The following is a 19,405-nucleotide window of genomic DNA, read 5'->3' on the forward strand; positions in this document are numbered from 1 at the left end:
GTTTTTTGTTGTTGTTTTTTTTTGTTGTTGTTGTTCTGTTGTTGTTTATTTTTAATTTCTATTTTATTCTGAGTTGGGCTGTGTTATTATTCCCGATACCTTTAAAATATTGTGGGTGTTTTAATAAATTTTATATTTATTTTTTGCACTCAACACCAGGCTCGGCTGCAATTCCTGTGGGATTGGGGTTTTGGGATGGGGGTTTTTGGGGTTGGGGGGGGTCTGGGAGTGGGAATTTGGGACAGGATTGGGGTTTTTGTGGTTGGGGTTTTTGGAGTTGGGGCTTTTAGGATTGGGGGTCTGGTAGTGGGAATTTGAGGCAGAATTGGGGTTTTTGGGATAGGGGTTTGTGGGGTTTGTGGGGATGGGGTTTTTGGGACTGGGGGTCTGGATGGAGTTCTGGGTATGGGAACTGGGGGTCCTTTGTGGGGGGAGATCAGGATGGGGGCTCCATCTATGAGATGAGAGGGGGGATGGGATCCTTTTGGGATCCTTTTGGGGGTCGGGATGGGACCCTGAATATGGGAATGGAGTGGGGGGAGGATGGGACTTCTGTGGGGTCAGGAGGGGACCCTTGGGGGGGACCCTTTGGGGGGCGTCGGGGGGCGGGGGGGGGGGGGGGGGGGGGGGGTCTCCTGGTCCTCCGAACCACCAGGGGGCGCTCGTGGGGTGCAGCGCTGGCCCCGCCCCTTTTGTCACCGGCGCGCTCTGATTGGCTCAGCCGGAGGTGACCCCGGCGCGCCCCCGGGATGGCGGCGGCGGGGCTGAGCCGGGGCCCGGTGAGTGTCCGTCAGTCCCCTGTCCCTCTGTCCTTGTCCTCGTCTCCCTCCCCCTGCTCGTGCTGCCCTCCCGGCCCGTTTCCCCCTGTGTCCCCCCGGTGCCGGTAACCGCGGCCCGCGCTCCCTCCCGGTGTCCGTCCCCGGGCCCCGTTCCCCACCGTCTCCCGGTGTTCCCCCGTTCCTTGTACCGCTCCCGGTGCTGCCGCTCCTCACAATGTCCCCCCGGCACAGGTAACCCCCCCGCCCCTCCGCAGGCCCCGTTCCCACCGCCCCATCCTCCGGTGATGGCAGCTCCCGTTCCCACCCCTCCTTCTCCCGGTTCGCCCGCATCTCCCGGGGTTCCGCAGCTTCTTGTGCCCCTCTCCGGTGCCGGCAGCTTCTATTTCCCTTTCCCCTCCCCTCCGCTCCCGGGGCTGTTTTTAGGGGTCCCCCCGGGGCTCTCAGGGCCGTTTCCCCCCAGCTGTTCCTGCGCTGCCGCTCCTGGCGGGGAGTCGCGCCTGGCGCGGCTGCTGCGGGAGAAATTCCCGCGGGCTTCGGCCATCAAGGTGGTGGGCATCTCAGGTAGGGACCCGCTCCTGCTGGGCCTAAACCCGCTCCTGTTTGCCCTAAACCCGCTCTTGGTTACCCCAAACCCAGTTTTTTTTAAACCCGGTCAGTCTCCATCCCCCCTAGGCTGCGGGGACCCCCAGACAGGGCAGGAGTGTGAGGGTGCTCAAGCCTTGACTTGAACTGACTTTAATTGATTTTAATTGACGTTAATTGGTGTTAATTGTCCTGGGTTCCCAGGAGGCTGCGGTGACATGTATGAGATCCACATGGAGTCGGAGTTGTTCCGGGAGAAGCGCCCGGTGCAGCAGCACAGGATGGTGACCCAGGTGTGGGGAAGGGGGAGAGGGAATGGGAGAGAACAGGGGAGAGAGGATGGAGAGAGGGAAAGGGAACAGCTGGAATTGGGGAGAGGGAATGGGGAGAGGGGATGGGAAAGAGGGAACGGGGGAGAGGGAATGGGAGAGGGAGCAGAGGAGAGGGAATGGGTGTGAGGGAATGGGAGAGAGGGGCTGAGGGTGCAGCAGCCCTGGCTGTGGGGCTGTGGCTGCCAGCTGAGGCTGCTCCAAGGCCAGAGGCGGCCCTGAACCGCGCTTGCCCCGCAGACGCTGAGCGAGGAGATCACGCACATGCCCGGCCTGCGCATCTTCACCTCGGCCCCCAAGGGCTGAGCCTGCCCCGAGCTCCAGGAGGGGCCCAGGGCTGCACTCCTGGGCGTGAACCCCACCCCGTGCTGTGTGCTCAGTCCTGGGGACGGTTGTTGTTATTATTATTATTAGCCTTGGAGCCCAAAAGGGCCCTTGAAGGAGGGTTTTGGAGCCCATGTTCTCAGAAGGGTCCTTGCAGAGGGCTTTATTCCCCAGCGGGAAGGGCTGAGGGGAGTGGAGAGACCTGAGGGAAAGGACTGAGGGGAGCATACAGGGCTGAGGGAACGGGAAGGAATAAGGGAGAGGACTGAGGGAGCAGGGAGGGCTGAGGGGAGCAGGAGATTGAGGGAGTGGGGAGGGCTGAGGGGAGCAGGAGATTGAGGGAACGGACTGAGGGAGCGGGGAGGGCTGAGGGGAGCAGGAGATTGAGGGAGCGGGGAGGGCTGAGGGGAGCGCGGCCAGGCCGAGCTGGGCTGCTCTGAGGGAGCCCCACCCGCGCCGCCAAGTCTCACAGAGCTGCGGGAAATGGCGGGAATATTGTGAAGGGGGCGTGGCCCTGTATTGGGCGTTGCCGCACTGCCACGCCCACTCGGGGGCGGGGCAAGAAATGAGCGCGGGAACCCCAAAAGTGGGAGTGGGACCCCAAAAAAATGAGCCCAGGCAGACCAGAAGTGGGGCTGAGACCCCCAGGGACCCCTCCCCATGGGCCTGGGACCCCCAAAAGTGGGGCTGGCTTAGGGTTAACCCCGACCTCAAACCCAACCCCAACTGCAGCCCCTTCCTAAACCCACAGCCCTAAACCAAACCCCACCTTTGAGCCTGACCTTACATTCAGCCCCCAATTTTTATTATTATTAGCCATTAAACAAAATCCATAATAAATGTCACATTTTTATATAAGGAATAGTAATTAAAATAAATAGTATATATCATGTATATATAGTTAATATAAATTATAAATACTATAAAAATAATAAATGATATAATAAATTGTAATAAATAATCAGTCCACGCCTGGTTTATGCTGTCAGATTTTACTGAATTTTATTTATTTCAGAGCCTGGGGGCACTTGAGAGGTCTCCATCCATGTCACCCTGGGGGCACTGAGAGGGACTGGGTGGGGCCTTGTGCCTCTAAATCCACAGAACAATTAAATAATTAAATAATTAATCACTTGGAAAACCCCTGGGTGTGACAAGGATGGAATCTCTGGCTGCCCCGTGCTCCCAAGCCCAGGGGTTTGGGATTTGTTTGCATTTTTATCTCAAGTGCTACTTGGGAGAGCAAATAGCAGCTAAATAAGTAGCTAAAGTATCAGCCAAACTAACAGTCAGCCAGATAAACAGCCAAATAATCAATCAGCCAAAATATAAATCAAATTATCAGCCAAATTACGAGCTGTTAGAATTCATTTCTGCCCATTTTCCTTTGCCTGGTGCCCCCAGACGCTCCAGGTCCATCCCCTCTGCCTCTGGGGGGTCGGAGGGGGCCCGGGGGGTTCCCCTCCCTAAATTCACTTTTCATTTCTGTCCCCTCCCTTAAGTAGGGGGGGGTCCAATGGTCCCCCAGTTCAGGGGTGGGGACCCCCAGCAGCCCCCAGGTGTGACAAGGATGGGCACAGCCCCGGGGGGGGGGCTGGGGCTTTGTGATTTGTTCGTGTTTTCACCTCAAGTGACTCCTTGGGGGCGTCAATATCAGCCAAAACTTCCCACAACTTGTAAAATTTGATTTTTGTGAAATTGGATTTTTTTTTTCCATGCGTTGTGAAATTGATTTTTGTAAATTCTAGTTTGGTTTTTTTTTTCCCCATCTGTTGTAAAATTTGATTTCTGTAAATTCTGGTTTCCATTGCCCAGAGCCTGGGGGATGCTCAGGGGCTCTCTCTGGGCCCAGGGCTGCCTGGAGGGGCTCTGGGGATGCTGCCCTGCCCCTCTCACCCCGCAGGATGCTCGGGGGGGGTCTCCACCCTTCTCACCATGAAGGACACCGGGGGGGGGGTCTCCATCCTCCCGCCATTTACGGGGGGTGGGGGTCTCTGGCTGTCTCTTTTGGGGTCTCCATTTCTACATTTAGGGGCACTGGGGGTCTCAGCCCTCCTCACCTCCCTCAGGTGGGACAGGCTTGTCTCTGGCTCCGGTCTCAGTCCTCTCCCATTGAGGAGAGCCCGGTGGGCTTGGTCCTCCCCCATGATGGAGGGCCCGGTGGTCCCGGTTCTCCTCTGTTAAGGAAGGGCCCGGTTGGTCTCGGTTGTCTCCCGTTTAGGAGGGCCCGGTTCGGGGTTCGGCTCCACCCCGGTCCCGTGCGGGGATGAACGGGGGGGTCAGATCATCTCCGTCCTTCCCCATTACCGGGAGGGGCCGGCTCGTCTCAGTTTGTGTTTAATTTAATGGGGGGGGGAAGGGGGGTGGGGGTCTCCGCAGCACCGCTGCTCCCCAGTTCCCGGGACTGTCTGTGCCCACTGTGGAGATAAGAGGGAGTCAGGTTATATCCAGCCGCTTCCCGTTACCGGGAGGGGGCCAGATCCTCTCCGTTCGTGCTTACCGTGATGTGATGTGGGCGGGGGGTGGTCTCTGGAGCGGAGTGTCAGGTGGGGTCCCCGCACCCTTATCGCTCCTCCGCTGTTGGGGGATGGGGTGGGTGTCAGATCATTTCCGTCCTCCTTCCCTTACCGGGAGGGAGTCGGATCCTCTCCGCTCGTGTTTACCGTAATGTGTGCGGAGGTGGTCTCTGGAGCGGAGTGCCCGGTGGGGTCTCCGGACCCTTGCTGCTCCTCCGCTGTGGGGGGCCGGGACCGTCTTCACCTGAGCAGGGGGGTGAGTCAGATCATCTCCGTCCTCCTTCCCGTTACCGGGAGGGGGGCGGATCGGCTCCGTTCGTGCTCACGGTAATGTGCGCGGGGGCGGTCTGTGGACCAGTGTTCATCGCTGTGGTTCCCCCGACGTCCAACGCCGTGATCCTCCGGTGTCCGGCCGCCCCAGTGTCCACTGCTGCGATCCTCTGGTGTCCGGCCGCTCCGGTCCGGGGGCTCTGGCCGTTCCAGTGTCCACCGCTGGGATCATCCAGGCTCCGGCCACTGCAGTGTCCACCGCTGGGATCCTCCGCTGTCCGGCTGCCCTGCTCCGGGGGTCTCCACCCACTCCGGTCCGCCGCCGATCCTGATCCCGAACTCAGCCCCCTGCTCCCGCCACCCGCTTTATATACCCAGCCTGAGCCACGCCCCCGCACAGGACAGCCAATGGGAATTGCGAAAACAGCATGGGGGCGGAGCAACCAACAGTCCACATTGTGAGCAAACAGAGGGGAGGCGTGACCAAAATGCAGACGAGCGATCTGATTGGTCAAGAGGCGGAGGGTTCCAAAGGGGCGTGGCCCAGGGGCAGGGGTGAGGGCGGGGTGGGGGCGGGGCCACGCTAAATTCGGGATTTTGGGAGCATTTCCTGCTTGTTAATAAAAGATATTGGTATTTTTTCGCTTTCAGATCTTCATTTCTTCCCGATGGAAAGTGGAATTATTGGAAACTGGAATTGGTTTATTGGAAATTGGGATAACCGGAATCCTAAAGGAGGATTCCAGGACATTAAATTCAATTTTTAAATTTCTCTGACACCTGAATGAGGACAGATTCCATTAATTCCATAAAATTCCAATAAATTCTTTACTTCTTTTTTCTACATGTTGCGTCCCTGCTTGTTAATAAAAGACTGTTATTTTTTCACTTTCATCTCTTCATTTCTTCCCAGTGGAAATTGGAATTGGGAAATTGGGATTATTGGAAGTTGGAATTGGATCCTTGGAAATGGGGATTATTGGAATCCTAGCGGAGGGTAACTCACGCCATTAAGTCCAATTTTCATTTCAATTTTCTCTGACACCAGGACGAGGACAGACTCCATAAATTCCATGACGTCACAGCACCAGGAATGACGAAACCGAGGCTCTATTGTGACACGGCAGGCGTTCCACACCTGGTGGCACCCAGGGCAGAGTCGTGACAACGGAACCTCATGGGACTGAGGGGTCCCAGCCCCATGGGAAGGGTCTCTGGGGGTCCCAGCCCCATTTTGGGGGAGCTTGGGTTTATGAGGAGGAGTCTCTGGGGGTCCCTCTCCCATTTCTGGTGATCCCAGGCCCACAGGGAGGGGTCTTTGGGGGTCCCAGCCCCATTTCTGGGGTGCCCAGGTTTATGGGGAGGGGTCTATGAGTGTCCCATGCCCACAGGGAGGGGTCTCTGGGGATCCCAAGCCCATTTTTGGGGTGGTTGGGTTTATGGGGTGGGGGTCTTTGGTGGTTGCTACCCCATTTCTGGTGGTCCCAGGCCCACGGGGAGGGGTCTCTGAGGGTCCCAGCCCCACTCTTGGGGGTCCAAGCCCCACTTCTGGGGGCACTGTGTGATTTGTGCGAGTGGCGAGTGACGCATGGAGCTATCAAAGAACAGCCACAGCACGTAATGTGATTTTTGCCAACTTTATTTTGTCCCTTACCTTTGGCAGGCCGGGGTGGTGGCCAGACCCCTCCGGTTTGGGGGGCCCGGCGTGGTCCCTCGGTGCCCCGGGTTGTCGGTCCTTACCTTTGCTGAGCCGGGGTTGCTGTCTGACCCCCCCCAGTTTGGGGGGGCTGCCACGTTCTCCATCCCCTTACCTTGGGCAGGCCGGGGCGGTGGCCGAGCCCCCGATCTGGGAGCCCGGCGTGGTCCCTCGGTGCCCCGGCGGTTCTCGGCCCTTACCTTTGCTGAGCCGGGGGTGGTGCCGCTGCCGGTGCCGCTCCCGTTCGGAGGGGCTGGTACCGAGAAGGCGGCAGTGAGAAGAGGCGCAAGGACGGCGAGAGCGGCGCATCGGTGGGTCCCCGTCCCTCCCAGCCTCCCCCCAACGACCACCCCGTGCTGGGGCTCCGGGCTGGCAACGCCGAGGGTCCAGCCAGTGCCAAAGCTCCAGGGCTGCTGGTTCTGCGGGCTCGGCCGGTGCTGCGGCTCTGGTGTTGGCAGCTCCGCTCTCCTCTGCCTCCTCTGCTTCCTCTGCTCCGCTGCCTCCGCTGGACCTGAACTGATCGCACAGCACCTGCTCCTGCTTTATATAGGCAGGTTTAGCTCCGCCCCCTTGCCCGCAGCCAATGGGAGCAGGGTGCAAACAATGGGGGGCGGGGAATAGAGCAGGACAGAGCAATGTGATTGGCTAAGAGGGTCCCGGGAGGGGCGGGGCCTGGGTGCACTGGGCCTGGTCACCAGGAGCCTTCACATTGCCTTGGGGCAGGGCCAGGCCAGGGCATCTCGGCCCTCCTGGCCCCGGGGGATGCTCCGGCCGGTGCCCTCCTTCCCCAGGGTCCGGCGCGGAGCAGGCATGGCTGCCAGTGTCCGTTGTCGTTGTCCTGGGGGATGATCCGGCCAGTGTCTGTCCCTCCTCCTTCCCTGAGCTGGGCCCCACGGTCAGGGCACCCGGCTGGCTCTCTCCTTCCACATCCCACCGTGATCCAGGACCAGGCACAGAGGAGCCCGTGCTGCTCCCACCTCCCTCGCAGCCACACTCCCCAGGGGTGTCCCCGTCCTGCCCAGGGGACTGGGGCTGGCACTCGGGTGGGGGCTGATGATGCCGTTGGGATTAAGGCAGGAATTGGGGCTGAGTTTGGGAGCTGGAGCTGAACCTAGGCTGGAGTTAGGGCTGAATTTGGGATCAGGGCTGGGGTTAGAGCGTCCATGCCCTCCCCGAGCCACCAGAGACAGGGACGATGCTTTGGTGCTGCTTGGACACGGCTTTGTTCAGGAGGGAACATCCATGGGCAGCTCCCCCAGCGTTCCGGATGGGACAATCCCCTCCTGGCTGCAGAATGCACCGAGGACATCCAGAGCAGCTCGGGAGGGGGGTTCAGAGCCAGGAAATCGGGGAGCCGGGCAGCTCCTCCTCAGCGCTCCGTCAGGGGAGGCTTCGTGCCCGGCTGCTCCTTGGCCGGCAGGAGCCGGCGTGGGTCAGCCACCTTCACCTTGAGGGTGCCCTGCAGGGGGACACGGGGCAGTCAGGGCATGTTCAGGGGTGCCAGCGGGGTATTTGTGGGGCAGTGCTGACCGGGAAGAAGGAATGGAGCAGCAGGAGCAGCAGGAGTGCCGCCAGCCCCAGGCCGAGCCACAGCAGGTAGCGCCAGCGGACGCCGTGGCGGACAAGGCTCAGTGGAGATGTCAGCCACAGGAACGAGGACTTGGGGTGCCTGCGGGGACACCGGGCTCAGCCACTGCCTGTCACCTGCCCACCAGCCCCTCCTGGCTCGCCCCGGGCTCACCTGGGCTCAGGCAGGGTCGGGTGCTTTTTGGGCTCCTCCCGGCCCTTCCCCACCGGCCGCTCCTCGGCCTCCTGCGCCAACAGCAGCTCCAGACTGAGCTCCAGCTTCCCCTGCGGGGCGGTTGGATCTGTCCCTGCTGTCCCCCAGCCCCGTGTGGGTGTCCCCAATCCGTTCCCAACCTACCAAGAGCCGCCGGCCACCGTCCTTGTGCACGGTGCAGGGCCACCAGCCCCGCGCCCTCCTTCTGCGGAACAGGTTCAGGGGCGAGCGCTGCCGCGCCAGGGCACGGCACCAGCACCGGGAGAGCCAGGCCAGGGGGAGCCAGAGCCAGGAGAAGCGGGCCAGGGAGAGCCAGGCCCGGGAAAGCTGGGCCCAGAAGAACCGGGGCAGGGAGAGCCAGGCCCAGGAGAACCAGGGCAGGTCCTGCAGTGTGGCCCGGCACAGGCGGGCGCTGCAGGCCGGGTGGGGCAGCTGCGTCAGCTCCAGCTCCAGGATCCCTGCAGGACAGGGCAGGGGACAGCTCTGTCACTGGGGGGAGCTCCTTGTCACCTGGGGGAGCTCCTTATCACCAATGGGTGCTCCCTGTCCCCACTGGCTGTCCCCTGTCTCCTGCGGTGTCCCCCCGGTGGTGACACGGGCTCTCACCCAGCAGATCGTCCACCTTGAACTTGTCATTGTCCCACACCTGCAGGATGAGCTTGGGCAGCACCTTCAGCAGCATCTCGTCCAAACTCCACACGTGCTCCTGCCTGAGGACACGGCAAGGTCGCACGTGTCCCTGGGCTGTGTCCCCACTCTGTCCCCACTCTGGCTGTCTCTGACCTTGCGGCGGATGGCGCAGAGCTTCTCGGCCGCCAGGAACTCGAAGGGGAACACGAAGCGCCAGTTGAAGGCACCGCGGCCGTTCAGGGAGCGATAGTGGATGTCAGTGTGCTGCTGCTGCTCGGAGAGCCCATCCAGCCACCTGCAGGGACACCGCTGTCACCTCTGTGCCACCCCCCAGGGGACACTGCTGTCACCACTGTGCCCACATGGATGGGGACACCCTGGGGTGACAGGGACCCTGGGGATGGCTGATAGGGACCCTCTGGTGACAAAGGACCTGCAAGGGGTTCTGGAGTGAGCAGGACAGAAGCTGGGGGGTGACAGGGGACACGATGGGGACACACCCGGACACGTAGATGTCACTCATGCGCTGGCCCAGCAGGTTGATGTCCCCAGGATCCATGTCCCGCACGTTCCACACCACGCAGCGCAGCTCGTACCTCGGGAGGGGACAGGGACGGGTCACCTTCCACCCGGGGTGGCCCTGTCCCCACGGGGGGTGGCCCTGTCCCCACAGGGGTGTCCTGTCCCTCACTCACCCCTTCGCCTTGTGGGGGTCGATGTTCACGGGGGGCCTAGGGGGGCCAAGGCTGGTGGGGAAAATGTCCACCCACATCTGCACCTTGCCCTGGGGACAGCAGGACAGGGTGGCACCAGCCCCATGTCCCCGGGTGTCCCCCAGTGTCCCCTCTCTGTCCCCACGGCCCCAGGCTCCTCATCACTGCGGGGTTCCTTTGTCCCCCCAGCACCTGTCCTTGTCACCCCCTGGCCCCATCACCCACTCCTGGGGTCCCTGGCATCCACCCCAGCGTCGCTGTCCCTGCGATGTCCTCATCCCCACGTTCTCTGTCACCCCAATGTCCCCATCACCCCTCCCCACCAGGTGTCGCTGTCACCCCCAGCCCGGAGTCTCTGTCCCCGGCGTCGCTGTCACCTGCTCCAGGCCGGGCTGGGCGCGGCTCTGCAGCCCGCGGGTCTCCAAGTGCTCCGGGACGAGCTCGCACAGGTTCAGCACGTGCAGGGCCAGGCGCTCCCGGGGGGCCCGGCGTGTCGCGGCGGGGGGTGGCCCTGCTCAGTGACACCGATCCACTTGTCACCCACCCGACAGCCACCTCACAGACCCCCCCCAACACCCCCAAATTACCCCAGACACCCCAGACCCACCCAGATACCCCAAACCCCCCCCCGATCCCTGGAAAACACCCCAGACCCCCCCCAAACCCCCCCAAACCCCCACCAGACCTCCCCAAACCCCCACCAGACCCACCCCACATGCTCCCAAACCCCACCAGATCCCCCCAAAACCCCCCACACCCCCCCAAGCTCCCCCAGTCCCTCCCCTCACCCAAGTGGCGCAGCTCGAAGCGCTGCCCGCTCAGGCTCAGGGCGGTGCCCCCGCGGCTGAAGCGGGGCCCGGGCAGCCCCCGGGTGCCCGCCAGGAGCTCCAGGGCCCGGCTGGGGCACAGCTGGTCCCGCCAGCACGCGGGGCCCGCGCTGGGGACAGGGCAGTGGCACCTCTGCTGGGAGTTACCCCTGTGCCCGCCCCGGCCCTCTGTGCCATCTTCCTGTGCCCCCCAAACCCTCCTGTGCCCTCCAAACCTTCCTGTGCCCCCCATCCTGCCCCTCCTCGTGTCCCAATTCCCCCTCTGTGCCCGCTCCGTGCCATCCTCCTGTGCCCACCATGTCCCCTCCTGGCCCCCCTCCCAGCCCCCCGTGTCCCCTCCCTGTCCCTCAGGACAGGGAATGGTTCAGCTGGTGGCACAGGGAGTGGGACAGGTGAGGACACAGGGACATGGCAGGACAGGGAGTGGGACAGGTGGTGGCACAGGGAATGGCACAGGGATCTGGTGGCACAACAGCACTGGGAATGGTGACCTGGTGAGCGCCCCCAGTGCCCCCTGGAGGTGACAGTGACACGGGCCACCCGCCCCGGGGGTGACAGTGCCGCACCTGCCAAAGACGGGCTCCAGGGTGTTGGGCACGTACTGGTCCCGCTGTCCCAGCGTCTTCTTGCCCAGCGCCACCCGCACGTAGCAATCGCTCTGGGGCACGGAGGGGACACCGCGGTGACACGGCCGCCCCGCCCGGCCCGGCCCCGCGGGCGTCCCCGCTGTCCTCACCAGCCCGGTGACATCGCGGGGGGACAGGTCGAAGGCTCGCACGACGTAGACGAGCAGCAGGCACGGCTGCGGCTGGCGGGGCGGCAGGCGCTGGAAGCAGCGCGGCGCGGGGGCGGCTCCGCCCTCCTGGGGCACGGGGTAGATGCGGAACAGCCCCTGAGAGACCCTCGGTGCCCTCCGGGGGTCCCGCCCCGCGGCCACGGCGTCCCACGGGGAGGGGGGCTTCACCCACCTTGAAGCTGCCCACGGGCTCGGGGGCACGGCCGGGTTTGGAGAGGGGGAAGGTCTGGCAGAAATCCTGCAGCCCCTCGAACTCGGGCACCGCCTCCAGCTCGCAGCCGTAGATCTGCGGGGCAGGGCTGGCCTTGGATCAGACCCGGGGCTGCTCCCCACCGCGGGCCCGGCCCTTTCTTCATCCTTGTCCCATTCCCTCCTCATCCTCATCCTTGTCCCCTCCCCACCTTCATCCCTATCCCTGTCCTCACCCACTCCCTTTATCCTCCCTGTCCCTGTCCCCAGCCCTGTCCTGTCCCTGTCTCTGTCCCCATCCCTGTCCCCAGCTGTCCCTGTCCCTGTCCCAGTGCAGGTCCCAGGCTCTGGCTCACATTCAGTCTGTCCCCGTTGGTTCCCCACGGGAATTTGGGGTCCTTGTCCTCCATGGAAGCGTAGAATTTGCTCCACCAGTCCTCCTCCATGTCCTCATTCTGATGAAATTTCTGGCAAACGACTAAGGAAAGAATCCTGTGCCTTGCCCCCAGCAGGCACTGATCCCCCGAGCCCCAGCAGAGAGCTGCAGCAGGGCTGGCATCAGCCCCGGGGCAGATGCAGGAGCACGTGCACTGCTCTGGCTCTGGGGCTGCTGGGGCCTTGTCTTTCCTCCCCTCCCTCCAAAGTCTCACGTCCAGCCCATAAACATTGCTGGCCCAAGGCTTCTCCACCAGCCAGCAGTGATGTTCTCCCCAGTGGCAATGGGAACAGCTCAGCCCATCATTGCAGCCAGAGGTCCTTCATGAGCACAACCTGAAGCAAGTTCATCAGCTGTCACTGCTGACATGAACAAAGCTCAGCTTGCCAGATGTTCTCTTTGTTTTTGTGTGTGATGCATTCATCACCAAAGTCCCCAGAAGACACTTTGAAGTGACAGATTGACCAGCAGCAAAGCACCAAGGCCAGGAGCTTTTGTTTGCTCAGTGGGGCTGTAGAAGAGCACAAAGCCCAGCAGCTGCTGGGCAGAAGCACTTTTCCCCTGGGCTGTCCCTGAGCATCAAAGCACAGAGTCTTGTGTCTGTCAGGCAAGAGCTCTTTACCTGGTGACCAATCCTGATTGCTCCTGTTGAATCCAAAGCGTGTACAAACACAGCTGCATAATTATTTCCAACACATTGCACAGAGTTTCTCTGCTGGGCCAAGCAAGCAGTTACCAGCCTGCATGACAACCCAGAGTCCCAGACTGCATTGCTGGTAAATACACAGAAACCTCCTGTTCTGCTTCCTTGATGTGCTCCTGCTGATGGTGCTTCATTGAGGTGGGATTGGACCCTTCAGACTGTAAATGGCATCCTCCTTTTGGGTCTTGTTTCCAGGTCACTGTATTGCTCTAATCTGCATTTTCACTCTTTCAGAGTTTTGATTGCTCCTTTTCTTAGAGCAGCTCTCATTGAAATGCTAATGAAATGTGTCCTTTTTTGGGCTAAATCAGGATGTTTTCAATGGAAAAGAAACCGAAGAACCACACAGCAAATTCAACAGTAACTATTCCTTGGTCTTCAAGAACTGCTCATTCAGCTCAAAACTGGGACACTTTCTTCTGTGCCCTGTGGTTTGCTCCGTTCCTTGTGCTTCCATCAGGCAGTGAGCTGAGCAAAGACTCCCCTTTGCTTTGTTCCAGGGGAAGAAATTATCCACACAAAGCTCCATGGAGAAGCTGTGGATGTCAACGTTGGGCTGAGCACAAGTTCCGTGGAGCTTGACAAGACTTTCCTCTCCATGTCAAGCCACAGAACTGTGTTCATTGAGAACAGGAGTAACATCACAGCCCACTTCCAGTGGAAGGCTTTTCCTAGTGAGGAAGAAGAGAATGAAGAGAAGAGGAGGTTGGTTTGAAAGATGCATTTCAGTGAGATCCATGGCCCAAGACTGAAGCTAATGTTTGGCCTCAGTGGGGTGTTGGTGCTTTTGAAGGGTTTAGGCCAAGCAAACCATCCCTGGCACTGGGGTGTGTGTCCCTGGCCTTCAGGAGCTCAGCACTCAGTATTCCAGTTCCATTGATACTCAAGCCAGGGATGGCATTTTGGGAAGGAAAGGTTGATTGCAATGACTGGATTTCCACAGGTTCTCACTGGGCTCTTGTCTCTCTAATCTTCTTCCTACATGACCTGACAACATCCCTAAACATTTCCTGAATTGCCAGCCCCTCTTTCCAAAGGTGATACACCCTCTTCTTTCCCTTAGTTCCTTCAAAAGCATGGTCCAGGAGAAGATGGCAAAGGTGCCAGAAGACCCCATGCTGTTCTCCCATGACATTTTTTCCATCGAGCCAATGGTAAGTGATAGCTGAGAACCTCATTTTCCTCCTCCTCCTCCTCTTCCACTTGCTCCTCCCAAGCACCCTGCCCCCATCCCCCTTCCCCCGGCTGCAGTCACTGGGCAGATCCTCAGCTGGCCCCATGTGGTGGGAGGGAGGACATGGAGTTTCTGGAGTGGCTGCAGAGCTCCCTGCTCAAAGCATTTGTGCCCTGCAGGCTCAAGGCAGGGCTGGGAGCCTGACAAAGCCGAGCTCTGCTGCCAGGCTCGAGCTGCTCAAGGCACTGTGTGTGTGTCCCTGCAGTGTCACAGGGAGCAGTTATTGCAGGCAGGGGCTCCCCCAACACGTGGGGTTCAGCAGAGGCTGTTGGAGCACTGCCAGCTCACACACTGACCTGAAGCTTGCCACGGTTCCCTGGCAAAAGGAGGCCAAATTCAGCCCAAGGGTAATGCCAGAAATGCCAATCCCCTCCTGTAAGCATGCCTTGCACTATTTCTGAGTCTGCCTTCCAGTGTCATCTGTGAGCCTGGACACCAGGGTGCAAGGCTGAAATGGGCCTTTGGAGTTCTCCTGCACACAGGGACACAAAACCTTTTCCTTTTCTGGTGATGCAAGCAAACTGCCACGTGCTCCCATCAAGCAGAGCCCTGATTCTGAGTGCTGGCATTGTGAGAGATGATGAGTACCTGGTGTGTGCACAGTGCAAAATCCCTTCTCATCTTGGAGTAAAGCCCAGAATAATCCCAACTTCTGCTTTCTTTCAAAACAGCTTAACTAATATTTGCATTTCAAGGAAGGGCATCATGTTCTCTTCTTGGTCACTCCTATGGCCCATCTAAGGCCAAGAGCCACCAGTGCACAGGGGCAGTTGCATCCCACTGTGGCTGCCAGCAGCATGATGGGACCAAGAGCTTGTGTCAGAGCAGCAGGAATCTTGTGGAGAGTGGGAGCTGATCAGCTGAGCATTGAGAGCTTCCAGCGCTGGGTTGAGCTGGGTTTGGAGGGTTTCCTTGGCTCCTTGGGTTGTTCACTCATCACTGATGCTCTAAACAAAGGCTTACAGGAGTGTGGTTGCAAACAAGCAGTGTGAAGTGTGCAGAGCAATGTTTTGCTGTCTCTCTCTGTTGTAGGAGGGAGAAATCGGGCCGAATTGTTCGGCTGAAATCAAGGTGACCTTCAAACCCCTGGAAGCACTGGAGTATGGAAGTGTGGCTTACTGCAGCATCTCAGGTGCAGCTCCTTTGCCCTGCTTCTCTGCCCCTCAGTGAAGCCATGGTGCAAGCCTGAGCCCACTGGGCTCCCATGGAACTGCTGGGAAGAGTCCCTGGTCAGCAGGGCAGTGCTGGCACATCCCCCCTGGCCCTGCAGCTTCCAGGGAGTCTCCCGTGCCAGGCCAGGACTCAGAATGCTGGGTCTGCCTTACTGATCCCAGAACAGCCCACGCAGTGCAGGGAGAGGTTTTCATGCCGTGGCTTTGCCAGCATTTCCTCAAAGGCCAGAGAGCTCCAGAGCAGAAGAGCTTTAGTGAACAATCACTGAGCCCCTCCAGGCCCCTGGCCTCCAGGATGGGTCCATTTGACATGGATCCATCATCAGGTGGTAGGAGCTGAGTTAGAAATGGGCTCCCTGAGCCTGGACCACCTCCCAGTGCCCAGACAGCAGCAGAGCAGAGGTGGCTGAGCCCCACTGAGCCCAGGCTGTTTGTAGAAGGAGCAGCCTTGGCCAGCACCTGCTCCTCTCCCTGTGTGGCAGTTGTCACTTTGCAGCTCTCAGTCTGTGCAAATAGAACACAGTGCTGAGTGTCACAAGGGGAGGACTTGGGCAACAAAGTCCTGTGCTGCTGGGCCAGGGAGTTTGGTCATTGCCAAACTCTGTGTGAGCTTTGTGTCTTCACTGAATGGATTTCAAAGCTGCTCTGGGTGCATGGGAAGGAAACCACAGAATCACAGTATGGTAAGGATGGAATGGACCCTAAAGATCATCTAGTCCCAAGGCCCCTGCCATGGGCAGGGACACCTCCCCGTCCTGGTTCTGGGCAAATTTGGGAGAGAACCCCCAAAGGGGCTCCTCTAGGAAATCGGATTCTATCGCCCCTCCCCCAACCGGTCCGGGAGAAAATACTTCCTTGGAGAAAAGTGGAAAAAACTGTTTATTAAACAAGAAAACCTAAACAATATTAAACAATAAAACCCCTTGCTGCTCCAAAAGAGATGACAAACCCAGAAAGTCCCCTCCCCAGATTCCAGTTCAGCTCACTCAGTCCCTTATCAGTCCCTCTGGCGCTGGAAATGCCGTGGCCCAAGCCTCGGCCCGGCCCACTGATGCGAGCTGCTGGTGCTCTTATGGTTGTTCAGTCCAGAGCAGGTGTGAACAGGTCCAAAGAAAGGGAAAAATAAGGGAAAAAAAAAAAAAAAAAAACCACAGTCCAGGGAACTTCTTTGCCTCAGCTAGCTAAACTAACTAAAAGCAAAAAAAAAAAAAAGAGAGCCCTGTCCTGCCGTCTGTTCATCTGCAGGCAATGCAGTCCAGGATCAGGAATTTGTAGGAGTGAGTTCAGTGTCTGAAAAACAAACTGCGCGCCTCCTCTCCCCCCCTCAATCCTTGGAGCAAGTCTTAAAGGTGCAAAACTTACTATTCAGCATAAACGGAACAAGATGATTGGGGATAAAAGTATCATACAGTCAACCTAGGACATGTCCCCTTGGTTCCCATGGGTCCCAAAGTGTCAGAAGAGTCTCCATTGTTCCATAAGGCCCCCAAAGTCACTGTGCTCCCCTTGGTTCCACAGGGCCCCACAGTGTAACAATGGACTCTTGGCTCCATGAGGTTCTTCAGTCACAATGGTCTCCTTGGATCCACAGTGTCACCATGGTCCCTTTGTTCCATGAGGTTCTGCAGTAGAACACAGTCACCTTGGTTCCATGAGGTTCTGCTGTGTCACCATGGTCCCTTTGTTCCATGAGGTTCTGCAGTAGAACACGGTCACCTTGGTTCCATGAGGTTCTGCTGTGTCACAATGGACCCATGGTTCCACAAGGCCTTGCTGTGTCACAATGGCCCCTTGGTTCCAAGAGGTTTCTCCGGGTCACAATGATCTCCTTGGATCCGCAGTTTCACCATGGGCCATTGGTTCAGTGTGGCCCAGTGTGCCAAAATGGATTTTGTTTCCAGGGGGTTCTGCAGTGTCACAATGGACCCTTTGGTCCAGGAGTTGGCACAGTGTCACAGCTGACTCCTTGGTTCCGTGAGGCCCTGCCATCACCACATCTCCAAAATATCAGAATAAGACTCCTTAACACTAATTTGCTATTTAAGAGGGGATCATTTATTCAGGCCTGAGGTCTAGTGAGGGATAACTCCTAACCTTATGTGGACATGTAATTCTCCAGTGTGTTGCTTATATAGAGTTGCTAAATATGTATTACAATTTACCCATTACCATAAAACCCACCCCAAGTTCCCAGATTTAGTCCTGCTTTTATCTATCACTGCATTCTTTAGCCAGATGTCTTCTTCTTCTCTTCCAACCATCCTTCTTGGGAAAGCAGCCCCTGCATGCCTTGGTCCTGTGCTAAAAGTTCACTGGCATGGTAAAAATTGAATTAACCCTTTTGGTATCAAGGCTGAGGCTTTGTGTGGGCAGGCAGAGGCAGGCAGGAGGCAGAGCTGTCAGCAAAGGAAGGGGCCAGCCAGGTGGGGCAGCCGGGGGATGAGCACAGCCTGCAGGGACAGAGGCCAGGGCAGGGACACCGTAGGACAGCCTGGGCTGCACAGGGCACAGGGATGGGCAGCAGCTGCAAGGCCCTGACAGAGCCAACTTGGGCAGCACTTTGGCCATGGCTGCTGGCCCTGGGCCTGAGGCCACGAGGGGACAAGTGACCCTGGCAGCCCTGGGGCCTCATTGCCTCCTTGTCCCTGCTCAGCAGCCTGGCAGAGGCCGCTCCATGGTCCTGCCCCTGGCATTGCCCATCCCCACATCCCAGTGCCCATCCCGGGAAGAGCCCTGAGCAAGGAGGGAGGGACAGGATCTGCCTTGCCAGGGGCTGGGGCTCAGGCCTTGGCCCTTTGCATTCCTGAAACACATCCCCACCATTTCCCTCATCCAGGCCCTGGCACTCAGAGCAGCTGAGGAATGGAGTCACATCCAGGGCTGTCCCCAGGGCTCAGGACCGGGGCCAGGTCAGTGAAATCTTTTTATTGCTGATCTGGATGAGGCCATTGAGGGCACCCTCAGTCAGTTCCCAGGTGAGCCCAAGCTGGGTGGGAGTGTGGCTTTGCTGGAGGGCAGGAAGCTCTGCAGAGGGATCTGGACAGGCTGGAGCCATGGGCCCAGGACAATGGGATGAGGTTCACCAGGGCCAAGGGCCAGGTCCTGCCCTGGGCTCACAACCACCCCAAATCCCTGACTGCCCTGCCCCTGATCCCCACAGCTTGTCCTGTTTCCTTCATCCCTGCATTGCCAGGGACTTTCTGGGACAGGGGAGCTCTGCTCTGGCTATGGAGGGAGGTGCAAGTGCCACCACTGGAGTGGGAACCACAACTCATCAGGTTTGTGTCCTTTGGGGGTCAGGAACTGGTGAGACTCGGAGGCACAGAAAGTTTCTCTTCATGGCCAACAGACCATGGTTGGACAGGACACAATTTAATAACAGTCATGCTCTTCCCTGAGCCATGTGCAATGTCCCAGCAGTGTCTGATGAGTGCACCATCCACAGGTGATTTCCATACCAAAATTAATTTTAGACAAACATGGTTCTGAGATAGATATAAACACAATTAAGTTCTTGTATCAGGATGCTCATCCTGGAGTGAGGGCAAAACAGCTCAAACAATCCTGATTTGCAAAGCTGTCAGTGGTGGATGGAGAAGAGAGGTCAGGCTGCTCTTGGTGTTGAGGAAATGCTGAAACCAGCCTGACTCATTTCATCTCCTCCTGTCCTGGCTGCTCTCCCCTTTTTCCCCTCCCACCCATTGGTTTTTCTCTCCCACCAGGCCCCACAGGGAAGAGCCTGGCTCTGTGTTCTCCATCACCTCCTTGGTGGCACTGCCAGGCTGGGATGAGGAGCCCCTCAGCCTTCCCTGCTCTGGGCTGGACAAGCCCAGCTCCCTCAGCCTCTGCTCACAGCCCAAGGGCTCCAGCCCCACCTTGGAGGCCCTTCCCAGACCCTGCTCCAGCTGCCAGACATCTTTCCTGCCCTGGGGAACCCAAACCAGGCCACAGTGACCTGGATAATCCATGAACTTTGTGTCCTGGTCACACAGCCCAGCCCCTTGTCCCCATGTCAGGCTCTGGAGTGGATCCTGTGGAACATCCTTGGGTGGAGGCTGTGGCTCCAGGTGGGCCAGGGGGATCCCGTGGGACAGGGACCCCGCTGGGCATGGACAGCCTTGGACTTGTTGGGAGAAACTGTGAGGGGGAGCTGGGGTGGAGTGACCAACCCAGTGACCTCACACAGCCCTGCTGGGATGTCACACAGCCCCTCTGTGATGTCACAGCCTGCCCTGTGATGTCACAGCCCATTCTCTGATGTCACACAGTTGGTCTCTGATGTCACAGCAGAGTCTGTGATGTCATAGTCTGCTCTGTGATGTCAGACCTCTGCCCTGTGATGTCACAGCCTTCTCTGTGATGTCACAGACCATTCTCTAATGTCACAGAGCGGGTCTCTGATGTCACACCAGAGTCTGTGATGTCATAG

The 19,405-nt window shown here is 58.8% G+C and overlaps 1 protein-coding gene across 1 annotated transcript; it reads left to right on the top strand.

Moving 5' to 3' along the window:
• Positions 1-727: 727 nt before the first annotated feature.
• Positions 728-2,302, top strand: LOC132334838 (bolA-like protein 3). The gene is given in 5 exon segments (XM_059861022.1): positions 728-779; positions 1,240-1,262; positions 1,264-1,340; positions 1,566-1,654; positions 1,931-2,302. Coding segments are annotated over 5 exon segments (285 nt in total). The 5' UTR covers positions 728-749; the 3' UTR covers positions 1,997-2,302.
• The last annotated feature ends 17,103 nt before the right edge of the window (positions 2,303-19,405 follow it).

Source organism: Haemorhous mexicanus, chromosome 16, assembly GCF_027477595.1.
Source record: "Haemorhous mexicanus isolate bHaeMex1 chromosome 16, bHaeMex1.pri, whole genome shotgun sequence".
NCBI classification, from domain to species: Eukaryota; Metazoa; Chordata; class Aves; order Passeriformes; family Fringillidae; genus Haemorhous; species Haemorhous mexicanus.